General features: G+C 37.5%; 1 protein-coding gene across 1 annotated transcript; it reads right to left on the reverse strand.

Moving 5' to 3' along the window:
- Window positions 1-301: 301 nt before the first annotated feature.
- Window positions 302-3802, reverse strand: LOC104909849 (monocarboxylate transporter 10-like). The gene is made up of 2 exons (XM_019613058.2): window positions 3621-3802; window positions 302-928 (listed from the first exon to the last, which is right to left on the reverse strand). Exons 1-2 carry the CDS (start codon window positions 3785-3787, stop codon window positions 457-459), a joined length of 639 nt encoding a protein of 212 aa, XP_019468603.1. The 5' UTR covers window positions 3788-3802; the 3' UTR covers window positions 302-456.
- Window positions 3803-19375: the final 15573 nt, after the last annotated feature.

Below are 19375 nucleotides of genomic sequence, written 5' to 3' on the forward strand. Positions count from 1 at the left end.
CTGCTGCTAAGCAGCGTTGTACAGAGCCAAGGCCATTTGCAGCGAAGGTCCCAAGGAGCTTGGAAGCAAAGAGAATAAGGACAGCTGACTTAAACTTGCCAAAGAGATATTCCATAGCACATGCAGAAGGAGTTTTGAAGGGGATGGAAGTTCATTGCTCTCTTCCGCTGTTTGAGGGACTAGCTGGGCAGTGAGCAACTGCTTATGCATCACATCTTATATACATTCATATATATACAGACATAACTATTATGCTTTTCATTTTCTCTTAGTAAATAATTTTATCTCATCCTGTGAGTTCTTTTTTTTTTTTCCTCCAATTCTCTCCATCACACTGGGAAAGTGGGCAGTAAGCAAAACATAACACTCCCCAAAACTACTTTGACTTAAATACTGCTTTCTATCAGTGATTGCTTTCTTAGTCCATTATACAGAAGGGAATGACTGTGGTTTCAATCACGTCATATGAAGAAAAAGAAAAAGTGCACTTACCAAGTGAACATAAGGCACAAAGTATCCAAAAAGTGCAGCAGGAATCCCCAAAGCCCAGATTCGATAACTCATGACTTTGAAAACGGAGAAATTGAAAATCTTTTTTTCAGGAGGAAATCTGAACTTGCTCTTCTTTTCTCCCTCGTCTTTGGTGTTGGAAACAAGAGGTTTGTACGTAAAGCCAGCCAAAAACAAAATAAACATGAGGATGCACAGGACCCGTAATGTGTTGAACAGGCCAACAGAATCAATCAGAACTCTCAAGAGGAAGGGCAGAGACACAGTGAACAAGCTGCTGCCTGCAGTAACGATGCCATTTACTAGTCCAAGGCGTTTCTTGAAGTAGTGCCCAAGAATGACCAAAGACGGCTGGTAAGCAAATGAGCAGCCACAGGCAAATAATACTCCATAGGTGAAATACAGAGGTTCAATGGTGCTGTATTAAAAATAAAAAATAGAAAAAAAAAAATTGTAAAACAATGCATGCTCACATTCAGATACCACACAGAAGAGTTTTTCCAATTAATTGACATATTTTCAGAAATGAGTTAAGAGTTTGTATGTGCTTGCTCCAAAAGTAATGTTTCCTGTTTGGAATTTCCATGGAAATTACAAGTGCAAAGAGACAATAACACTATTTGATAGAGCAAATTCTCAGCTACAAAACACTCTTTGTCAACACAGTCATCACCATTAGCCAATTTATATGGATGAGCTGATTGAGACTCTTCATTTTGTGGTGTGACAGCTGTGCATGGCTGTCTGGAACGTGATTTGTCCTTCATATTGCTCTCGTCACAGCTCAAATGCATCACCCACTGCCTCACTGTGCTCACATCCACTGTTTGGTCTCCATCAACATTCAGCAAACATTGATGAGTGTCAACGGGTGCCATTTTTTCCAAGTGGATGAACTCAGTGACACATCTTTGCTTCATACACACTTCTATGTCAGAGACCATATTGTCAGACTGCCCTTCTGCTGCCATCACACGACAACAAAATGTAATGGAATATTGGTGGGAAGGTTCAGTTTTACTGCCATACCCCTAACATCCACCTCTGATGTCATGGACCAATATAATAAAATAGGAGGCATTACTTTCAGAGCAGCCCTCATACTACCAGTATAAATGCTCTCTGTAGTGGTTTTAAGCACAGGATGTCAATATCTCTCTATACCGCAGTATGACAATACACTTTGCAAGTTTCCCATGCCATTTTAGAAATTCTTAGAACGTAGTATTTGATTCACAGGTCTCACTTCAGGAACTAAGGTTTTACATGTTACTGCGCAAAAGAATGCATTTGCCATATTACTGTTTGTTTCTACATTAAACTATCAGTTTAAAAATTTGATTATATTTAAATTAGCCAAAAGAAACAACTAATTACCTTAGTCAATGGAAAAATATCAAAGAGATTAAAATCAGAATTTATGAGAGAAAGAACATAGAACTTTTTGTTCCTTCCGTGGATCCAAACAGTTTGCAGCATGACACATATTGAAAAATATTTTTCCTGCATTACAAATAATCTTACGTCTCAGCTTCCTAAGAGATAAAACTTGTATTACATATGTAACAAGCAGTAAATCATATTTACATTCATCTGCTGTGTGAAATATTACTGTTAAAACACTTCTATATCTGAACTATACTCCCTCAATTAACTGATAATATCAACATAAGTCATTTGATAGTGTGAGTAACATAATGAAATACTAAGAATGCACATTAACTTGGAACGTATTTTAACAAGAATTCATCTCTCATCCCAAGCTCACGATTGCTCCTCTAAAAGAAAATTCTGAAAAAGCTACATCTCTAAAGCCTATAAAAATTTTTGTTCGCACCTTCTGTGGTGTTTTTCCAGTGGAAATCAAAGAAATACAGAAGGATGGCAGCATTTTCTTCGAAAGAAAGAAATACCTTCCCTTTTAATTTACAATAATGAAGTTCTTGTAGTATTTAGTAGTTACCACAAGATTGTGCTACATGGGGAGGAAGAAGAACTTTTTCCAATACGTATTCTTTTAGTTTTCACCTCAAATGTGGTGGCAATCTTCTGAAATAGGCTGAAGGAAGGTGTTCTGTTTTGTTTGCTTTAAATAAAATGTATTCATCTAAATCTTTACACTTAGATTAACTAAAAACAAAAATATAAAAAAGAAGGAAAACATGTTTATATAACAAGACAGTTTCTTTTTCCCATGAATATTTTTTATTCCCAGAATAAATAAAAACACTAGCCTCAGCACCTACATCAAGACTATTCATCTTCTTTTCCTATAAACTTGTGATACGTTTTCACATTAGGGGACACACGCCCACAGTAGGGGTGTTAGTTCAAGACAGCACCATGCAGCACTGATATCCATCCATGCAGCTAACAGACAGCTCACACGTGTCTGGTTCAGAGCACAGGCACAGAAAACACTTTCACAAGCCTACTGATATTGGTAGAAAGTGTAGAAATAGATATTTGTATTTCTACATAGAAAACTCTTCTGAATTCTGTTCTGTGCTCTGCTAAGGATAGAAAAGGCAGACTGAGAACTAGAAATAAATGCAGCTTGTTTTCCTGCTATTTCTTACCCTATCTTCACTAACTGGTTTCTGCTGATGACTAAAATCAGAGAGTAATTTTCCTGTTTCCTCGGCTTCTAATATGCATGCCGCTCAAATTTCCTGGGATTTATTCTGCAAAAATTATAGAAAATGAAGTATAATCTGGAGGGAAGACAAACACTCTACTGCTGTTGAAGTATATTCAATAGAGATTTCCTCACAGTAAGCCCTAAGGATCCGTGTTTTTGCTATCTTAATATTTGGCAGCTGGACTGGTAAGAATAGAAGAAAACTTTGAATTTGACTGGAACATTAACACCTCCCTGGAGGTTACTGCATAGTTTTGCTATTGATAAGCTTATACAAAGTGGCTCCTCATAAATAGGATGTGCTGTTAGAAGGTTACATTACATCTTACAAATAATTTTTTAATTTGAAAGCACCGCTTTTGATTATTCACAATGTCTTCAGCTATAAGATAAAGTAGCATTACTTATTCCTTTGTATTCAGTTGATGGGATCAGTACTTTGAATGTAATTTAAAAAGATTGTTTTTACCTTACAAAAGAACTTGACAGGAGTCCAACAAAACCTAATGCAGCTCCAATAACAGCAACTTTTCGACAACCAAACAGGTCTGTGAATATGCTGACTATTGGAGAACAGAAGAAGACCATTCCCATAGAGAGCGAGCTCACCCATGCTGCAGAACAGAAAAAGCACATTTTAGAAGATCACATGATTTAAGCTTTCGGCAACTACCTGTTCTAATTTAGCATCGCATCATACCATCATACCTATGGCTAGTTATTTAAATATCTTTACCTAGCATAGTACAAATGAAAACCCTGACCAATTCACATGATCAAATAATTTAGATTTCATCAGCTCAAAGAATACAACTGACTTTAGTCATTAAAAAAAATAAAAAAATTAAATACATTTACCCCACCAGAGAATAAGCTAGAATTTTCACTAATGACAAGGCCATTAACAATAACTTGTAGATACAGATAATTCCACATTCTTTCTGAAATTTATTAGCACATTTCACTTGATATAGTTTTATATATATATATATTTTAATTATTCTTAAACAGCTAAGTTTGCTGAAAAGTTTAACAAATGTTTTATTTAATTGCACAGATCTAGATCAAGCTGGAGCTTTATAAACATTGCTTAACGTATAGTTGTTTATCAGTGAGTCTTTAGATAATTAAGACTTAATTCAGGTAAGTATACTAAAGTTAAACACTTCTGTGGCTGAATAACAAACTACAGTATCTTCAAGTAAATTAGGCGTAAGACTATTTGATTCATTTTAAATTAAAAATCAACTTTCTTTTTCACTTTGTACAGGTATTCAAATGGCATCATTTATCAGCTATCATGTAGTCATTCTTTTCAAATACACATTAGTGATGTATCACCCAAGAGTTCTCCCAGGTCATAAAGGTAAGCTATTTAGAGACACAAACATATCTGTTGTATCTCTTTAGGAAAAAATTGGCCTACTGGCTAATGAAAAAAAGCTGCTGAGGCAAGATGCATAAAAAGTATTTTAACTTGTGTCTGAATTGTATGGAAGATAAAAGAGCTCTTTCCATTTGGAGTAAGTTTGAATTTCAGTAACTGGGATTTTACTTAGGTTATCTTTACTAGTGACAGTTAGATAAACAATGGTGATTCAGTGACAAAGGCAAATAACATTATCTGAAAAAATAAAACGCAACCAACAGACCTAAGGAAGAATATTTGGAAGCAGATACATCAATACCAAGCTTTAGAAGAAGTTGCTGAAGTGCCTATGAGGCATGGCCTGGGCACTATGAAGACCCCATTGTGCCAGGCACTGAAATAAACAGAGTAAAACAAACAAGCAGACAAAAGTACTGTTTCTTCAAAAGCATTTAGAACGTAAACGAAAGATAAAAACAGCTGGTTAGGGACAAACAGAAATGAGAGTATATGAAATAGAACCTTCCTTTTAGGAAAAACAATGATTTCAGTGAACTGCGACCTGTTTTAAACAATTTGTTCAGTTTATTGAGAATGTGATAAACACCATGGAGTTTCAAGGAATGATTTGTAGAAGAACGAGGTACTTTTAATGGGTAGTTGTTGCATTTGCTGATTAGCCCAGACTACAAAGCCCCGTCAACCCTGCACTCTGTGACATAAAGTTTCAGGGCTGTACGAAGGAAGAGCGGGCAATACTGCGAGAAACAAGGCCCCTGAGACACTGAAAGGGAAGGACACTGGTAGAGTTCAACTTGTATAAGGGCACAGACCAAGTTGCTTCATAGCCCTGTGTAAGAGCGCAGCAGTTCTAATTTCCAGTCAGCGCAGGCTGTGTGATTCATGCATTCTCCCCGGTTTAAGCAAATAGTTTGCAGGATTTTTATAGGCCTTCAAAGATAATAAAACTAGAATATAAAAGCCTTAGGTGAAAACATTCAGTCCAATGACATTCAGTTAACTTGCTGACTTTGATTTTTGTGTTTCCTAATGAAAGAAATATGCCTCTTATCACCTGTTTCTTTTCTTATGACAGCAATGCCAAGCTAAGCCGAAAGCAGGAGAAAGGTTCCACAGATTTCCCACATAACGTGGGGTCAAAAAGGAAGGGCAACAGCCTTATCTGAGGCATTTCACAAACAGCGCTGTGACAGAACTCCAGAAGTGGCAGTCTACGCTCTACCACTTCTCCACCTAAAGCAAACTGGGGCCTTTAACTTACAGTTCCTGTGAGATTCTTGGATCCCACAGAAAAGGAACTTGCACAGGTTCTTTTGGCATGCCTGGTATAAACACCCCTATTATGACTTAACAAAAAGAATGGTCTTTAGGTTAACTTCACACGTGTGCATAATTCAAGGAAATTTGTCTTTATCCTTTGTGAAGAAGCTGAGCACACACACAAAAAAGAAAGCAGAACAGCAGATGTGAACCTTATTTCCTGAAGGCAAGCATGCCTTGCTGCGGTAACGTGATCCTATGAAGAAGTCGATGGATATAAAATATATTAAATTTAAAATATAATCTCAGTAATTTTCAATTCTTTGTTCTAATAAGCTTTTCGTATATTTCTTCTACTTCTTCCACTTATGAAAAAGGTAAAATTAATTGTATTTGGCATTTTAAAATACAAATTATAACGACTGTTCCAAACAACTCATATGAAAAAATCCAAATGTAGCTTGCCAGGATTGCACAAGTTCTCTAGAGCACTTATTACATACCGATTAAAACACTTTTCTTCCAGGCTACTGGCTGCTTTCCTACTCACATGCTGGCTATATTCCAGAGCTGGTAATTCAGGTACTAATGTAACAACTAACTTCTGTATCTGTGTTGATACTCATACACAGAACATTTTGATTGCCATAGAAGAAGAGCTATTCCTACCGATAGCACTTAAACTTTCCTTGGGCACTGGAACTTCAGAACTTACTTCTCAAAACACGCTGTTGCAAAACAACCAGTTCCTGAGCTTCTCTAGAAGTTACTCCTCAAATTAAAAATGTCAGACCAGAGAGACCATGGGTAGCACCCATACTGAAGTGTTCCTGAGCCACTGAAACACAGTATATTATAGAAAAAAAAAAAGCAACATTTACTGTAACTAAAATCGTACTGAAATAAGAATCTCAGCTATGTTCTTTTCTTATCAGCTCACTACAAATGGAAATAATGCAGCTGTAAGCAGAGAATGTTTGTACACTATTTCTCTGTCCAAGAGTCTACAGCTATAAAACCACAGCACACACTCCACAGATATGCTGCTGTTTTATTGCTTTAAAAAACGATTATGATTTCAACAGCACGACTTCAGCAATAAATGTAAGTAGCCATTATCTGTCAGCAAAAATCGTCCCCATTGTCACAGCTGGATTGCATAATATACATTTATACCCCAAGCCGTCAAATGCTTTAGTTCATTCTGCAGACAGAAACACTAGGGCTTACAAGACAATGGAAAAGAAAGCATTAATAGCATTTCACACTGAAATGCTTCTACTGTGCACAAATTTAAAGGCTACCCCTCTGTAGCATTCCTGTTTACTTCTTTTTTCTTTTTTTTCTTCTGTGCATTACACTGAGAGTTATCAGTTTTATCCTCACAAAAGCCTTTCAAGTGGTTGGCTTAATACAGCACTAACACCCTTCGTTCTCTAATGAACTTAAAGATTTTTTTTTTTTTTTTAAATATCTTTCCCTGGGAATTTTTGAGGCAGGGAACAAAAAGCCATTGTTTGGAAGATAGAAGCAAATGAAGAGAATATTTAAGTTGAGGAGTCAGTATCAACTTCAAAAATATTTTGTTTGCCCACATTAAAAATCAGATGTGTTTGTGTAGCTTGTGTAGCAAATCAAGATAGAAGTCGAACTCGGGCTCACTAAATAGTTTGCAGAACAATGTGTTTGGAATTGCACATGCGAAGGCAAAGCAGAGATCTTGATAAACAGGAGCAACCTGTCTACACTGAATGCCACCACAGATTCTCTTAACATAATTCTATAGCTAGGCTGGTGAAATTTGCAGGACAGACAGGCCAGCCATTCCCTACCTCTGCTCGCTATCAGACATCCTTCCTAAAAATCCATTCTCTCACCCCATTGTGCAACCAGTACAACACTTCAGGCTGTACTGCACTAGAGCTTGTAGTGCCTAGAACGATGCTGGACAGTAAAGTGCTGTGTTTTAACTCATGAAGAACAGAAAGTGCAGAATCAGGGACAACCTGCTTTAGAGTTAGCCTCTGTGTTTATGAAATGGAAATACTTCTCTCACATATTAACAAAAATATGTGAAATTCTTATTGTTTTGAGTACTCTAGAGAGCAGATTTCTAAGACAAATTACTTCGAAGTGATCAAATAAGCAATATGGGACAAGTTATGTGGACAGCTGACGTTTAATAGCTTTCATTGTCACACACTGGAAATGTTTATGTGGTAGGTACTCTCCCAGCCTCAAACCAGTAACAGCTGAGGAGATTTCCTGAATCATATTTTTTGTTTTAAAAGAAGTTAACCTCTATCTTTATCAGTATATCCTGGTCACTTTTCATTTCTTTCCCTCCCAGAACAATTCCATATTCTCAGCACCCACAACACCTTAAAGCAAACTGCTCTGTAATTCCACTGTGGGCTGTGTGTATGATCTCCAGTTCTACTGTCCAATTACCTACAAAGGCATACCATTTAGCAAAGCATACAAACGGCTTCCACAAGATTGTTTTTTAATTTAGAAAGGAAATTTGGGAAACCCGGATGCCTATTCAAAGTAATTTCTGGAGATGATTAGCTCTCCAGCTCTTATTCATGATTCCTTGCCTGTATAATCACATTTACACAGCATTTCTTTTAAGAACAAAAGAACTGCAGTACCGTGTAGATCAGTATATGTACTGTTCTGGTCATCACAAAACACTGAGCCAAAGAACACCTGAAAGAGGTGCCTGCCTATGTACTCCCAACATTCAGAAATAAGCAGCTTAGAAACCTCCAATGCAGAATGTTCCATCTTCAAGAACAAGAAATTCTATCACTACTACTTTGGCTTCACTGCTTTCGGCTGTTAGCTACAGAACACGCTCAAGCACCAGTGCCCATAGATGATGATAATTAAGGAAAAAATCCCCTTTGTTTTTGATACCACTCAGCTTCCTCTGCTGTAAGAAACATGGACTGATCATCCCTACATAATTTCCTCTTGCAACCCTTTATTAGAGATATTCACAAGTCTCTTCTCTGGGTGAAGCACTTTTATGGACTTTCGTCTTTGCACAGAAGCTACTTTTCCCACTCCCCACCCCTCTTCACACTGAGGCTTCTAACTGTATTATAGTCTGAGATAGAGTAGTTAGAGCTTCATACAGTATTTAATACGGAGCAAACAATACATTTCTGCCCTAACTGGTTTTTCAGTTTAATTCTCTATCACCTCATTATCCTTACTTTAGGAAAAAACAACAACAACGACAACAACACTGTATCACTATATCAAGTGCCCCAGAGTAAAAGTGCTTATAAAACTATACGTGATTCAAAGAAAAAAAAAAAGAAAAAAAAGGAAAAAAATCCCACAATAAACCTTACTCCCCCACTAGTGATTAACAACTGAGACAGAACCCACTAGGGTTTTCAGCATGCATTTGGATTATATTTCCCCCAATAAGCAGTGATTTGCACATACATACACAGAGTTTAATCAGCAGTAACACAACAACTCAGCAAGTCTAAGAGGGCTACCAACATGCTCATACACGAAGACAGGCTACAGCTTTGGATCTGTTGTTCAGCCTGCAGATGAGAAGACCAGCAGCTCAAAAGAAACCTAATCACTGGCTCCAGATATCCAACAGATGATCATTATAGAATCAGTGGTGAACAGCAATAGGACAATGAACAACTGAGGCAAACAATAATAAACATCACTCAAAATATATGTTACAAAGTGTTTTTTTCCTCAGTGAAAGAAGTCAAAGGAAGACTGAAATTTTTACTCTTGGATATGTTGAAAATCAGGCTGGACAAGGTCCTGTGAATGATCTTATCTAACTTAGAAGTTCAACATACTTTTGAAATGTGCAGTTTTGAGTGTGTGTGGGAGGAGGGAATGCTAGACCACATAGCAAGTCTCTTCCAACTCAAGTTATTCCATGATACTGAAACTCACAGAGGAATATTCTAACAGTTTTAAACCTTTGCTTCTTGGGAAAATAGGTGGTGAAGCCCATATTGACAAATGCCAATAGCTTTCTTCAGAAAAAAAAAAATCTTAGGTTAGAAATGTTAGCCCAACCATCAATCTCTCATTTGTGGAACTTAAGAACATGCAAAGACTCCTTCAGGTAAGAAAAAAAACTGATCTAAGCTGTAAGATGCTGTACACACCCATCCAAAAAAATTGGAAGGAGTTGATGGTGTCCTGGACTTTTAAGCAAAAGAGATCTTTATATGTAGATCTCATCAGACCTATTAACAGTGTAGCTGTTTAAAACTACAGATCTCCTCCCATACTGATGCAGTTTTTCCACTGAAACTCTTTTCTTCCTTTTAGCAGAGGCAGAGCACTACCTTGCACCTACGACACTGCAGATACATCCTCTTTCATGCATTATCTACTCCCTTTTTCTTCCACGGGAAAAAAAATAGTAATTTCTAAAACAGATGTGAATTAATAGTTCAACAGAATTATTAGAACCAGCAAGTGCCACAACAACCTCCCATGTCTACAGCCCCCATAGGTCAGCTCCCTAGAAGTTGCCAGCCCTATTTTTATCCAACCTGTCACTAGCCAAAGACATCAGATGACCTGTGCTGCATTCCTTGCTCACACACGCCTGTGAAAATTGTTTCTGAGACTGCTCACTAACTTCTCATGAATTCTGAGGAACTTCACTAGATTATCCTCATGTGCCTCTGATAAGGGGCACGGAGGGGAGAACAGAATTTCCAGATAGTTCCCCCATTACTGAGCAATCTGCAGATCACAGAACTGTATGTCAGTAGAAAAAGGAGAGAATGTTTTGAAATGCGTGCAGTACTGTGACATAGACACATGACATCTAGAATTCATACTGTCATAAAGTGTACTGCTTGTTCTACTGAAAAATATTGCTGATCCCATTAGTGCAAGTATGCATTTAAGGCCTAAAAAGAAACTTATGACATAATGCTGCCACAGGAAGTGTCCTCTAACTCTGAACTCGGGTTACATTGCAGATGTCTGAGGTAGCTCTCCCTTAAAGAAATACTACAGAATAAAAATGAATACTGCTTTAAATGAAAATTCTAAAATAGGGCAAAGAAAATGTAGTGTGAGGAAACAACAAATCTTTTGGAAACCAAAGATGTCTTGAACAGACTTTAAGAATCAGAATGATATATAAAGGATTCTAATCAGAAACACACACACAGAGATCACGCTTAATACATAAACATGTATGAATCAGAGACTAGTGGAAACCTCTCACAGGAATACAAGGCATTGTTTTTTCCCCACTCTTCCTTTTCCTTGTCCTTGGGGAATAAGTTAATTATTCAGTGACCTTATTACTGAAAGATCCAGGGAATTACAATGAGTCAGAAGCCAAGAACTATATATGACCCATTTGATCCCAATTAAGAGATCTCTGAACAGATACACCGTTTCCATTAGCAAACTGTATGCTATCACAACACTAAGTCATTAACAGTCAATCTGAAACACTTTGTGCTGAACTCAGCAGATTTTGCAAATAGCTGTAAGATATCACACAGAATCACAGAATGGCCAGGGTTGGAAGGGACCTCAAGAACCATGAATTGCCAACCCCCCCTGCCACTTGCAGGGCCACCAACCTCCCCACTTAATACTAGACCAGGCTGCCCAGGGCCCCATCCAATCTGGCCTTGAACACCTCCAGGGACGGGGCATCCACAACCTCTCTGGGCAGCCTCTGTCAGCACCTCACCACTCTGATTTACTACATTTACAGGTGTCATCTCTTCAGCACACTTTGTGACCGTCCAAAATGCTATTTCACATATGAGTATGGCATTTTAATCTTGATGCAACAAGGTAGAAAGACATAGAAAGACGTATAGGCTTGCCAGTATGTTATGAAATTACATAAGTTTAAATAATGGGAGTAGGAACCACATAAACAGTATGAAGTCAGAACACAACACTGATTTCTTCTATGGCTTTATTATGTTTCTGTCTTCAGAGTCTCTATTGAGATCAAGTCCTTGAGCGTAAGCGGCAGGAAAATAGAAAGCAATCAGAAAAGAGCTAGACGTAGTGACGGAGGAGATCTGATTAATTCAATTACTTCGTTTAATTTACACTCACTAAAATGACACAAGCTTAGGCAGAGGTGGCGTGGGGTTTTTTTGGTTGGTGGTTCCCACCCTAAATAAATAACTCAGATAGTACTGTTGAATCCAAAACAAACAGGAAAATGATTATGGTTTTTGTTTTGTTTTGCTTTTTTCCCAAACTACATAATACAAAACCTGAATACAGAAAAATGTCCTTACAGACAAGCAATTTCTACTACCAGAGAGACAGCAGATCTTCTATACAATTGGAAAAGTTGGAGGAAAATAAACAAGTGCTAAAGTTAGGAAAAACTACAATAAAAATTCAAAAATAAAAAACAAGATGTTAATCAAAATACTGCTTGTAGAGATTATAAGCATTAAGCCTTCAGGAACCTTCAAAAAAAAAAAAGGCTGAAGTCAATCATTAACAGAAAAACGTATGCATTTGGATTTCACGGCAAACTGAGCTTGACCTTTGACACTTAAAGTCTGAAAATGCTGCGGTAGGAAGAATAAACAAGGAACAGATCAATAAGGAATAGCTGTAATCACTTGTTTTCCTTTTTAGCAGTCATACAAGAATGTTTTCTGCTGACTGAGATAGTTTTTAAAGTACAATGTAATCGCATTTTTAACTAATAGCCTGAAAAATTGGAGTTCAAGAGCAGATTTCCAGGCATGCTTTCATCTTCCCTCCCTCCATCACCCTAAATTACTTTTTTTTTTCCTTTTTTCTTCAAATACCAAACAGTTCAACACCAAGAATCACATTCTATTTTGATTTAAGATCAATTCTGCGTGTTAGTGTTAGCTCTTGAATTCAAAGACAATAGTCTGATTTGTCAGAAAGATTTAATTCTAAGCACTCACAATCAACTGTTACTCATATCTAGAACATATCTGCAACCAAACTTGTCATGCAATGGTCTCCTGCTTTAGAGTCGTACCATAGATTAGAAAGTAAGACCCAAAGCTGACAAAAATTCTTCTTGAAGCTACTAAGCTTTATCCTGTCCCTCAAATTACTCAGTCTGGTAAAGGATCAGCAAATCAAGGCTGTCTTTTAAATGGCATAAGCATACCTGTTTCTTTTACAGCAGCATGGCCTTGTGAGAACATGACAAATGTTAAAAGAGACAAGACAGATAAAGATCTTGTTTCACAAATAAATGTGGTACACTATTTGAAGTTAGGTTACCATCAAACTCACTAATCAAACTCACTATCCTTCTGAAGCACATGACATCTCAGTAATATGGCAGGCATCCTCAAACCTACTTACAACAGCATATACTCAATACCTTCAAGGCCCAAACTGCTGTAACCTAACAGATCTCCTGATGTTATAAGCCATCATTCTCCCACTGTTTACCACAAATTACTAAGAGTTTCTTATTTGGGCTTTATTGGCAAACCAGAAGTAACTTTCAGAGAGTGAAACAACACTGACTAAAGCCAGAATGCTATTACACAAAGCAAACAAGACAGAAGAACAAAGTGATTTTAGGACAGAACATTTAGATGCTGTAACAGGTAAATATTTTTCAAGATAAGACCCATTTACTGAAGTATCCCTTTCACAGGGGAAGAAACTGTATATATACAAAAAAAAAAAATTCATTTTCAGACAGGATGCTTCAATTCAAGACGACATATTTAGTTTTGAAGGTTTAAACACTGAACCATATAGCAAAGGTCTGTCTTTACAATTGTAACATTTTTCTAGTGGAAGTTACGTGGGAAGTTGCATTTGACATGAAAAGAAGCAACTTAAAATGAGGTGACAGGAATAAGAACTTGAGTATGCTTATATTTCATGAAAAATGTTGACCTGGTTTTTAGACTATTCACATATGGATTTATTTCCCTCATCACAAATGTACTGCCAAAATGAAACACATTTCAAAACTGGACTTCCTTCAGATGTCTGTGTAGAAATTAAATATTTTTAATAACATACAAATATGTTACTGAGAAAGAAAGGAATTTACCCACATCACATTTTTCCCCTCATTCTTCCATTCACTTCCCTTCAAATACTGAAAGTTTAATAAAATAGATATATTTTATTATAGATATCTATATAATAGAGATACCATATGATGGTTTTGTACGTTTAAAAAAATGCATTGAAGTGCTACCTCTTTCAGAGGATTAATAAAAGAGGGGATCATTGGTATGGAAAGCTTGGTAAAAGCAAACACAAGATAAAGCACATATGACAGCAATTCTTCTGTGCCAACATGTGCTCTTGATATCAGCTACACGCACGCGTGACTTGGCTTGTGCTCTCTGTAAACCCTGAAACCAACAGAGCCAGCCACAAACTCTTGCCCTTGCTTCCCTATGCCATCTACATCCAAAATTGTTGAGTCTGCCAATACTATTGACTGGCATAATAAATTACTTCTCATTAACTACGTACAACTATTTGGGCAGTCACCCAATCTCTGGCAATCCAAAAGGCCAGGTTGTTGGACATAACAAAAGCTTTGACAAAGACTGTAGAAGGGTTTTCTCCCAGATATGCAGCAAACCTCACAAACTGTAATGACATGACTCACAGCATATGTAGCATTCCACACACACAACTCACACCAGTGATGGAGCCTGAACTACATATGAACTGCAGCTTTTTGAAGTACTGTTTGCAGATACGGAGTTTACATCTGTCCCAATTTAACCTAGTGTCCAGATTTGGAAAAACTGAAAGCTTATACACATTTTAATTCATTCAAAATACTGACAGGATTCTGACGAGAGTCTCTAGATATTGCAAATATTTACCACCACCGGTGACACTTATAATTTAGGTGATATTCTTATATAATCAATTAGCAGTAAAGTTTTAAACAAACAACTTCCTGGTGAACTGCTGAATCACAATTGCCTCCCCTCAACTATGCGAGCATGGTTTTTTTCCCTAGGAAACACTACAGAGTCAAAAATGAAAGCAAACGCTTCATCCTTTCGACTGTTTTAAAGGAATTCCAAGTTCAAGCCAATAGTTCACAGTTGAGAAGATAGATTTTACTGAGTTTATCCCAAAAACAATCTGACTTCACTTTTTCATAGTCATTTTCACACAACTTCAATAATCCACTCTGAGGAAGAGATAATGCCACAGCAAAATTTGGCATTTTCATCTTGAGATACACATCAGTGGGCAAATAATTCATCTACTTTGGCTTTAAAAATTCAAGATGGCAATAACTTCTTCAGAGCTAAAATTCTATTAGCACAGAGTAAATGTTACCCTACGTTTGTCACATACGGAGGTACTTCAAGCATTACAGGTGGTTTCATTCATCTTGCTATACTGCTCTGCAAAAATGATTTTATTATGCTTGAAAGCATACAAAGTTCTCAAAAGCAGTTCTCAAAATAGTGAGTATACTTGAAAGAAATTAAGTTTTTCCAATATTTTATATTGGAAAGGTGTATTTTAAAAAAAGTATAGCAAAACACATATTTTACAAAAAAGAAAAAAGAAAAAGAAAAAACATACATAAACAGTGATATTTTGAATTTATTGTTTCACACAAATGTCCATCTATTCCAACAGTGTTTTACTCGCTATTCTTTTACTTTGGATTTTACCTAATTAATCATCCTTTGCCAAATCTACATGCCAATCTGTTCCTAAAAATTAAAAGTTAGGGTTAAGGTTAGCAGCCAACTTTCACAAAATTCCCTTTAAACTCGAAATTTATTGTTTGATAAGAATCATTCCATCTTAAAAATGAAATCAGTGGTTTTACTAAATATTTTGCTGCATTCTGAAAAATACCTGAAGTTCAAAGCTCTTATTTATAAATTACGGACAACTGCATGAAACTCTGAACCAATCATACTGCTGGTTCCTTTTCTCTTCCATTTCTCACCAGTGCCCTTAGCTTTTCAGGATTCTGGGTGCCTGTATTAAAAAGATTCTTTGTACCCAATGTAAGCAAACAGACACAGGCACGCTGTCCAGTATGGATTTCTTCTCTGAAGTCTTGGATTAAAGCATTGTTTAAAGCATTACTTCCTCCAGGTATAAACACCTCTTCTAAACAAGACCGCTGCAGTCAGTCATCTCCTAAAAGATCCAAGGAGGGTTGGAAAATGTGAGTTTCAGTGCCTTCCTCCCCAGTCATTCACTAGAGAATCCTTATCTCTATTTGTTGAAAACAAGCTTAAACACCAGCCTACATAGCAAGTGCAATAGCCTTGCTTAAGCTGGCACAAATCCGAAATACTCTTTTGTGAAATGACTCAGCTATTTTTGTTATGTCAGTAGCAAGAACTGGTAATATAATCAGTAGGGACTTTTTCCAGGTTATTCTATGACACACTGTTGTTATATAAACAGAAGTTAATAAGAAAACAAAAATATTCAAGTCTTTCTTCTGAGGGACCGATTTCTATAATATTAACTCTAACCCTATTTCTTAGAAGATTGAACATTTAAAATGCCTTTGTATTTTTATCAGCTTACAATCATAGAATCACAAAATGGTCTGGGTTGGAATGGACCTTGAAAATCATCTAGTTCCAACAGCCCTACTGTAGGCAGGAACACCTAAGCAGCAAGGAGCTTGCCAACTAACATTTCTACAACCACATATAGTTTAATGTTATTTCCAGAGCAGTACCCACTCCAGATCAATTAAGAATTGCCCAATTTGCCATTTTTTCAATCAGATCAGAACTTAACTCCAAATAAATGAATGAACAGAAAATCAGAAGTTCCTATTCTTGATTTTAAGAGGAAGGAAGGAAAGGGCAAAATTAGATTAACGTAACAGAAATGCTATTACATGATAAATAGTAACTACTAATAGATAAAGTGTAAAAAATATACATATAATACACATCCACACTTCACAGAAAGCAGCCATACTACATATACATAAATTTGTGGTCTTCTAGAATCCATCCATACAAAATTTCTTGCTCTTCTAATCTAAAAAGCTTAAGAGACATGTTTGGTTTCTTTCTCATCAACAAATAAGTTCCAGCTTTTTAGAGAAGAAAATGCAGGAAGGGCGACAGAATAAGGAAAAGCGCTATTATACATATGTTATATGCAAGATCCTGAAGAAAATCTTTTAGTTCTAATGCACACAGCATACAGCTCTGTTGAGCTTGGTCAAAGCCCTGCTACAGACATCACTGCAGAACTCAACAGGTATCGGACTGTATCTTCATTTGTGTACAGTGTTGGGTCATGCAATAAAAGACCAGCTGTGAACTCATAAAGGAGCACAAAGACAAAATAGCAGGAGGATTAATGCAGAAAGCTCTGTTGTTTTTACTTCTTTGTACTTAAAAGCACTGGGTGCCAACAACAGACAAAATCAGTGTGAACATGAGGAGCCCTCGGCAAATTAAATCTAGTAACAACCTCCCCACTCAGTCCTCTGGGACTCTGGGAAGGTGGCTGCTCTTCAGAGATGTTCTGTAAGGCAAACAATAAAGGGTTCACTGTGTAAGGAATGAGTCAGTCCACGAGTAGAAAATGACCAGGAACCTAAGGCACAAAGAAACTGTGAAGTATTGGGCAAGTTAAAAGGATCTAGGGATGGAGAAATCTGCATGCATGAACAAAATAGGAGCCTGTAATCCTTTTCTTATTCTTGGCATTTAACTGATACGTCCAAATGGCTAAAGCTGATGTGACAGCAGAAATCCCATATTTCCCCTATCTCTGGTGAGATGGAAAAAGAAAACAAAGAGGAAAATGAAGATTAAGGGGAAAGTAAAGTACAGCTTATTCGCTGACAGGATAGGAACAAAGATTCTGCCCAGAAAAAAAAAATCTAGAGCTCCCATAACAGACATTAAATTTAAAAAAATAATGGGTGATTTAACAACAATTCCAACATCAGATGTAATGAATATACTTCAGTGGTTTACAAAGGAATAGAATTGTAGAATGGCTTTGTGTTGGAAGTGATCATCAGGTTTCAACCCCCTGCCACACGTATGGCCACCAACCTCCAGATCTCGTACTAGACTAGGTTGCCCAGGGCCCCATCCAACCTGGAAATTAGAAGCTGCTGGTATGGAATCGATTTGTGTTCCCTCCTTTTTTTATACAAATATAAGGAAAATTTGTGATAAAAACATTGACTGTTATGATTAGAAAATGAATGGGAAAGACTGGGTGTGGAAGCTTTAGAAAGAACAGCAGAATGGCTGTAAGCACAGTATAGGTTGCTAATACCAAGATAAACGGATCAAAGATCACAGTACATAGAATCATAGAATGGGCTGGGTTGAAAAGGACCGCAATGATCATTGAGCTTCAACCCCCCTGCTATGTGCAGGGTTGCCAACCACTAGGCCAGGCTGCACCTCAAAGTACCAAAATCAGAAAAAAAAAGACTGCATTTACACTAAATGATGATGGTGAGACAATGAAACTACAGCACTCAAGCTGCAAGACTGCCAACACAGAAACAAAAAGACAACCAGCGAAATCTAATGACTCAGAGGTGGAACAGGATGGAGAGATTCTCACTATTGACAGCTCCCCATGAGGTACAAAGGCCACATCCCAATTCAGTATACATCTGATCTCCTCACAAATCACCCAGAAGACACAAGGGTTTGATAAGCATCTCTTATCTCTGATTTCATTGCAATGGTATCTGGACAGACCACCTTTACACATTCAACTGTGTGGTCCTGTTGTTCGACAGACTTCTTGGATACATGTGGTGCGATGCTCTTGAGTATGAGATGATGCTTGAGTATGTGCTGGTGAGGCCTCACCTGGAGTACTGCATCCAGGTGTGGAGTTCTCAGTACAGATGAGACATAGACCTGCTGGAGCATACTCAGAGCAGGGCCACAAAAATGATCCATGGAATGGAACACCTCTTCTGTGAGAACAGGCTGAGAGAGCTGGGGCTGTTCAGCCTGGAGAAGAGAAGGCTGCAAGGTGACTTGATAGAGGCCTTTCAGTATCTAAAGAAGAGCTATAGGAAAGAAAGGAATAGGCTCTTCAGCAGGGTCTGTGGTAACAGAACAAGGGGAAATGGCTTCAAGCTCAAAGAGGGTAGATTCAGATTGGCTAAAAGGAAAAAATCTTTTATAGTGAGGGTGGTGAGGCACTGGAACAGGTTGCCTAGAGTTGCGGTCGATACCCTACCCCTGGAGACTTCCAAGGCGAGGCCTGATCAGGCTCTGGGTGGCCTGATCTAGCTGCGATGTCGCTGTTCACTGCAGAGGAGTTGCACTAGATGGCTCTCAGAGATCCCTTACAACTCTAAGGATTCTGTGATTCTATGATTCTAAGAGAGCATGAGTGTGTGAGGTAGGAAAGTACCTGGAGTTACCTTGTTCTTTAAATACTCTGGGTCCTCCTGGCTTTAGAAACTCACAATTTGAAGAGCAATTCAGGTAACTTCAGATACCAATGCAATCATGTAGCATTTTTACATATTCTGAGAGTAATTTCTTGGGGGGCACAGGGGGGTTCAGCTAAAGCTACACAATGGAATATTG

This window comes from Meleagris gallopavo, chromosome 2, assembly GCF_000146605.3.
Source record: "Meleagris gallopavo isolate NT-WF06-2002-E0010 breed Aviagen turkey brand Nicholas breeding stock chromosome 2, Turkey_5.1, whole genome shotgun sequence".
In the NCBI taxonomy this organism is placed as follows: domain Eukaryota; kingdom Metazoa; phylum Chordata; class Aves; order Galliformes; family Phasianidae; genus Meleagris; species Meleagris gallopavo.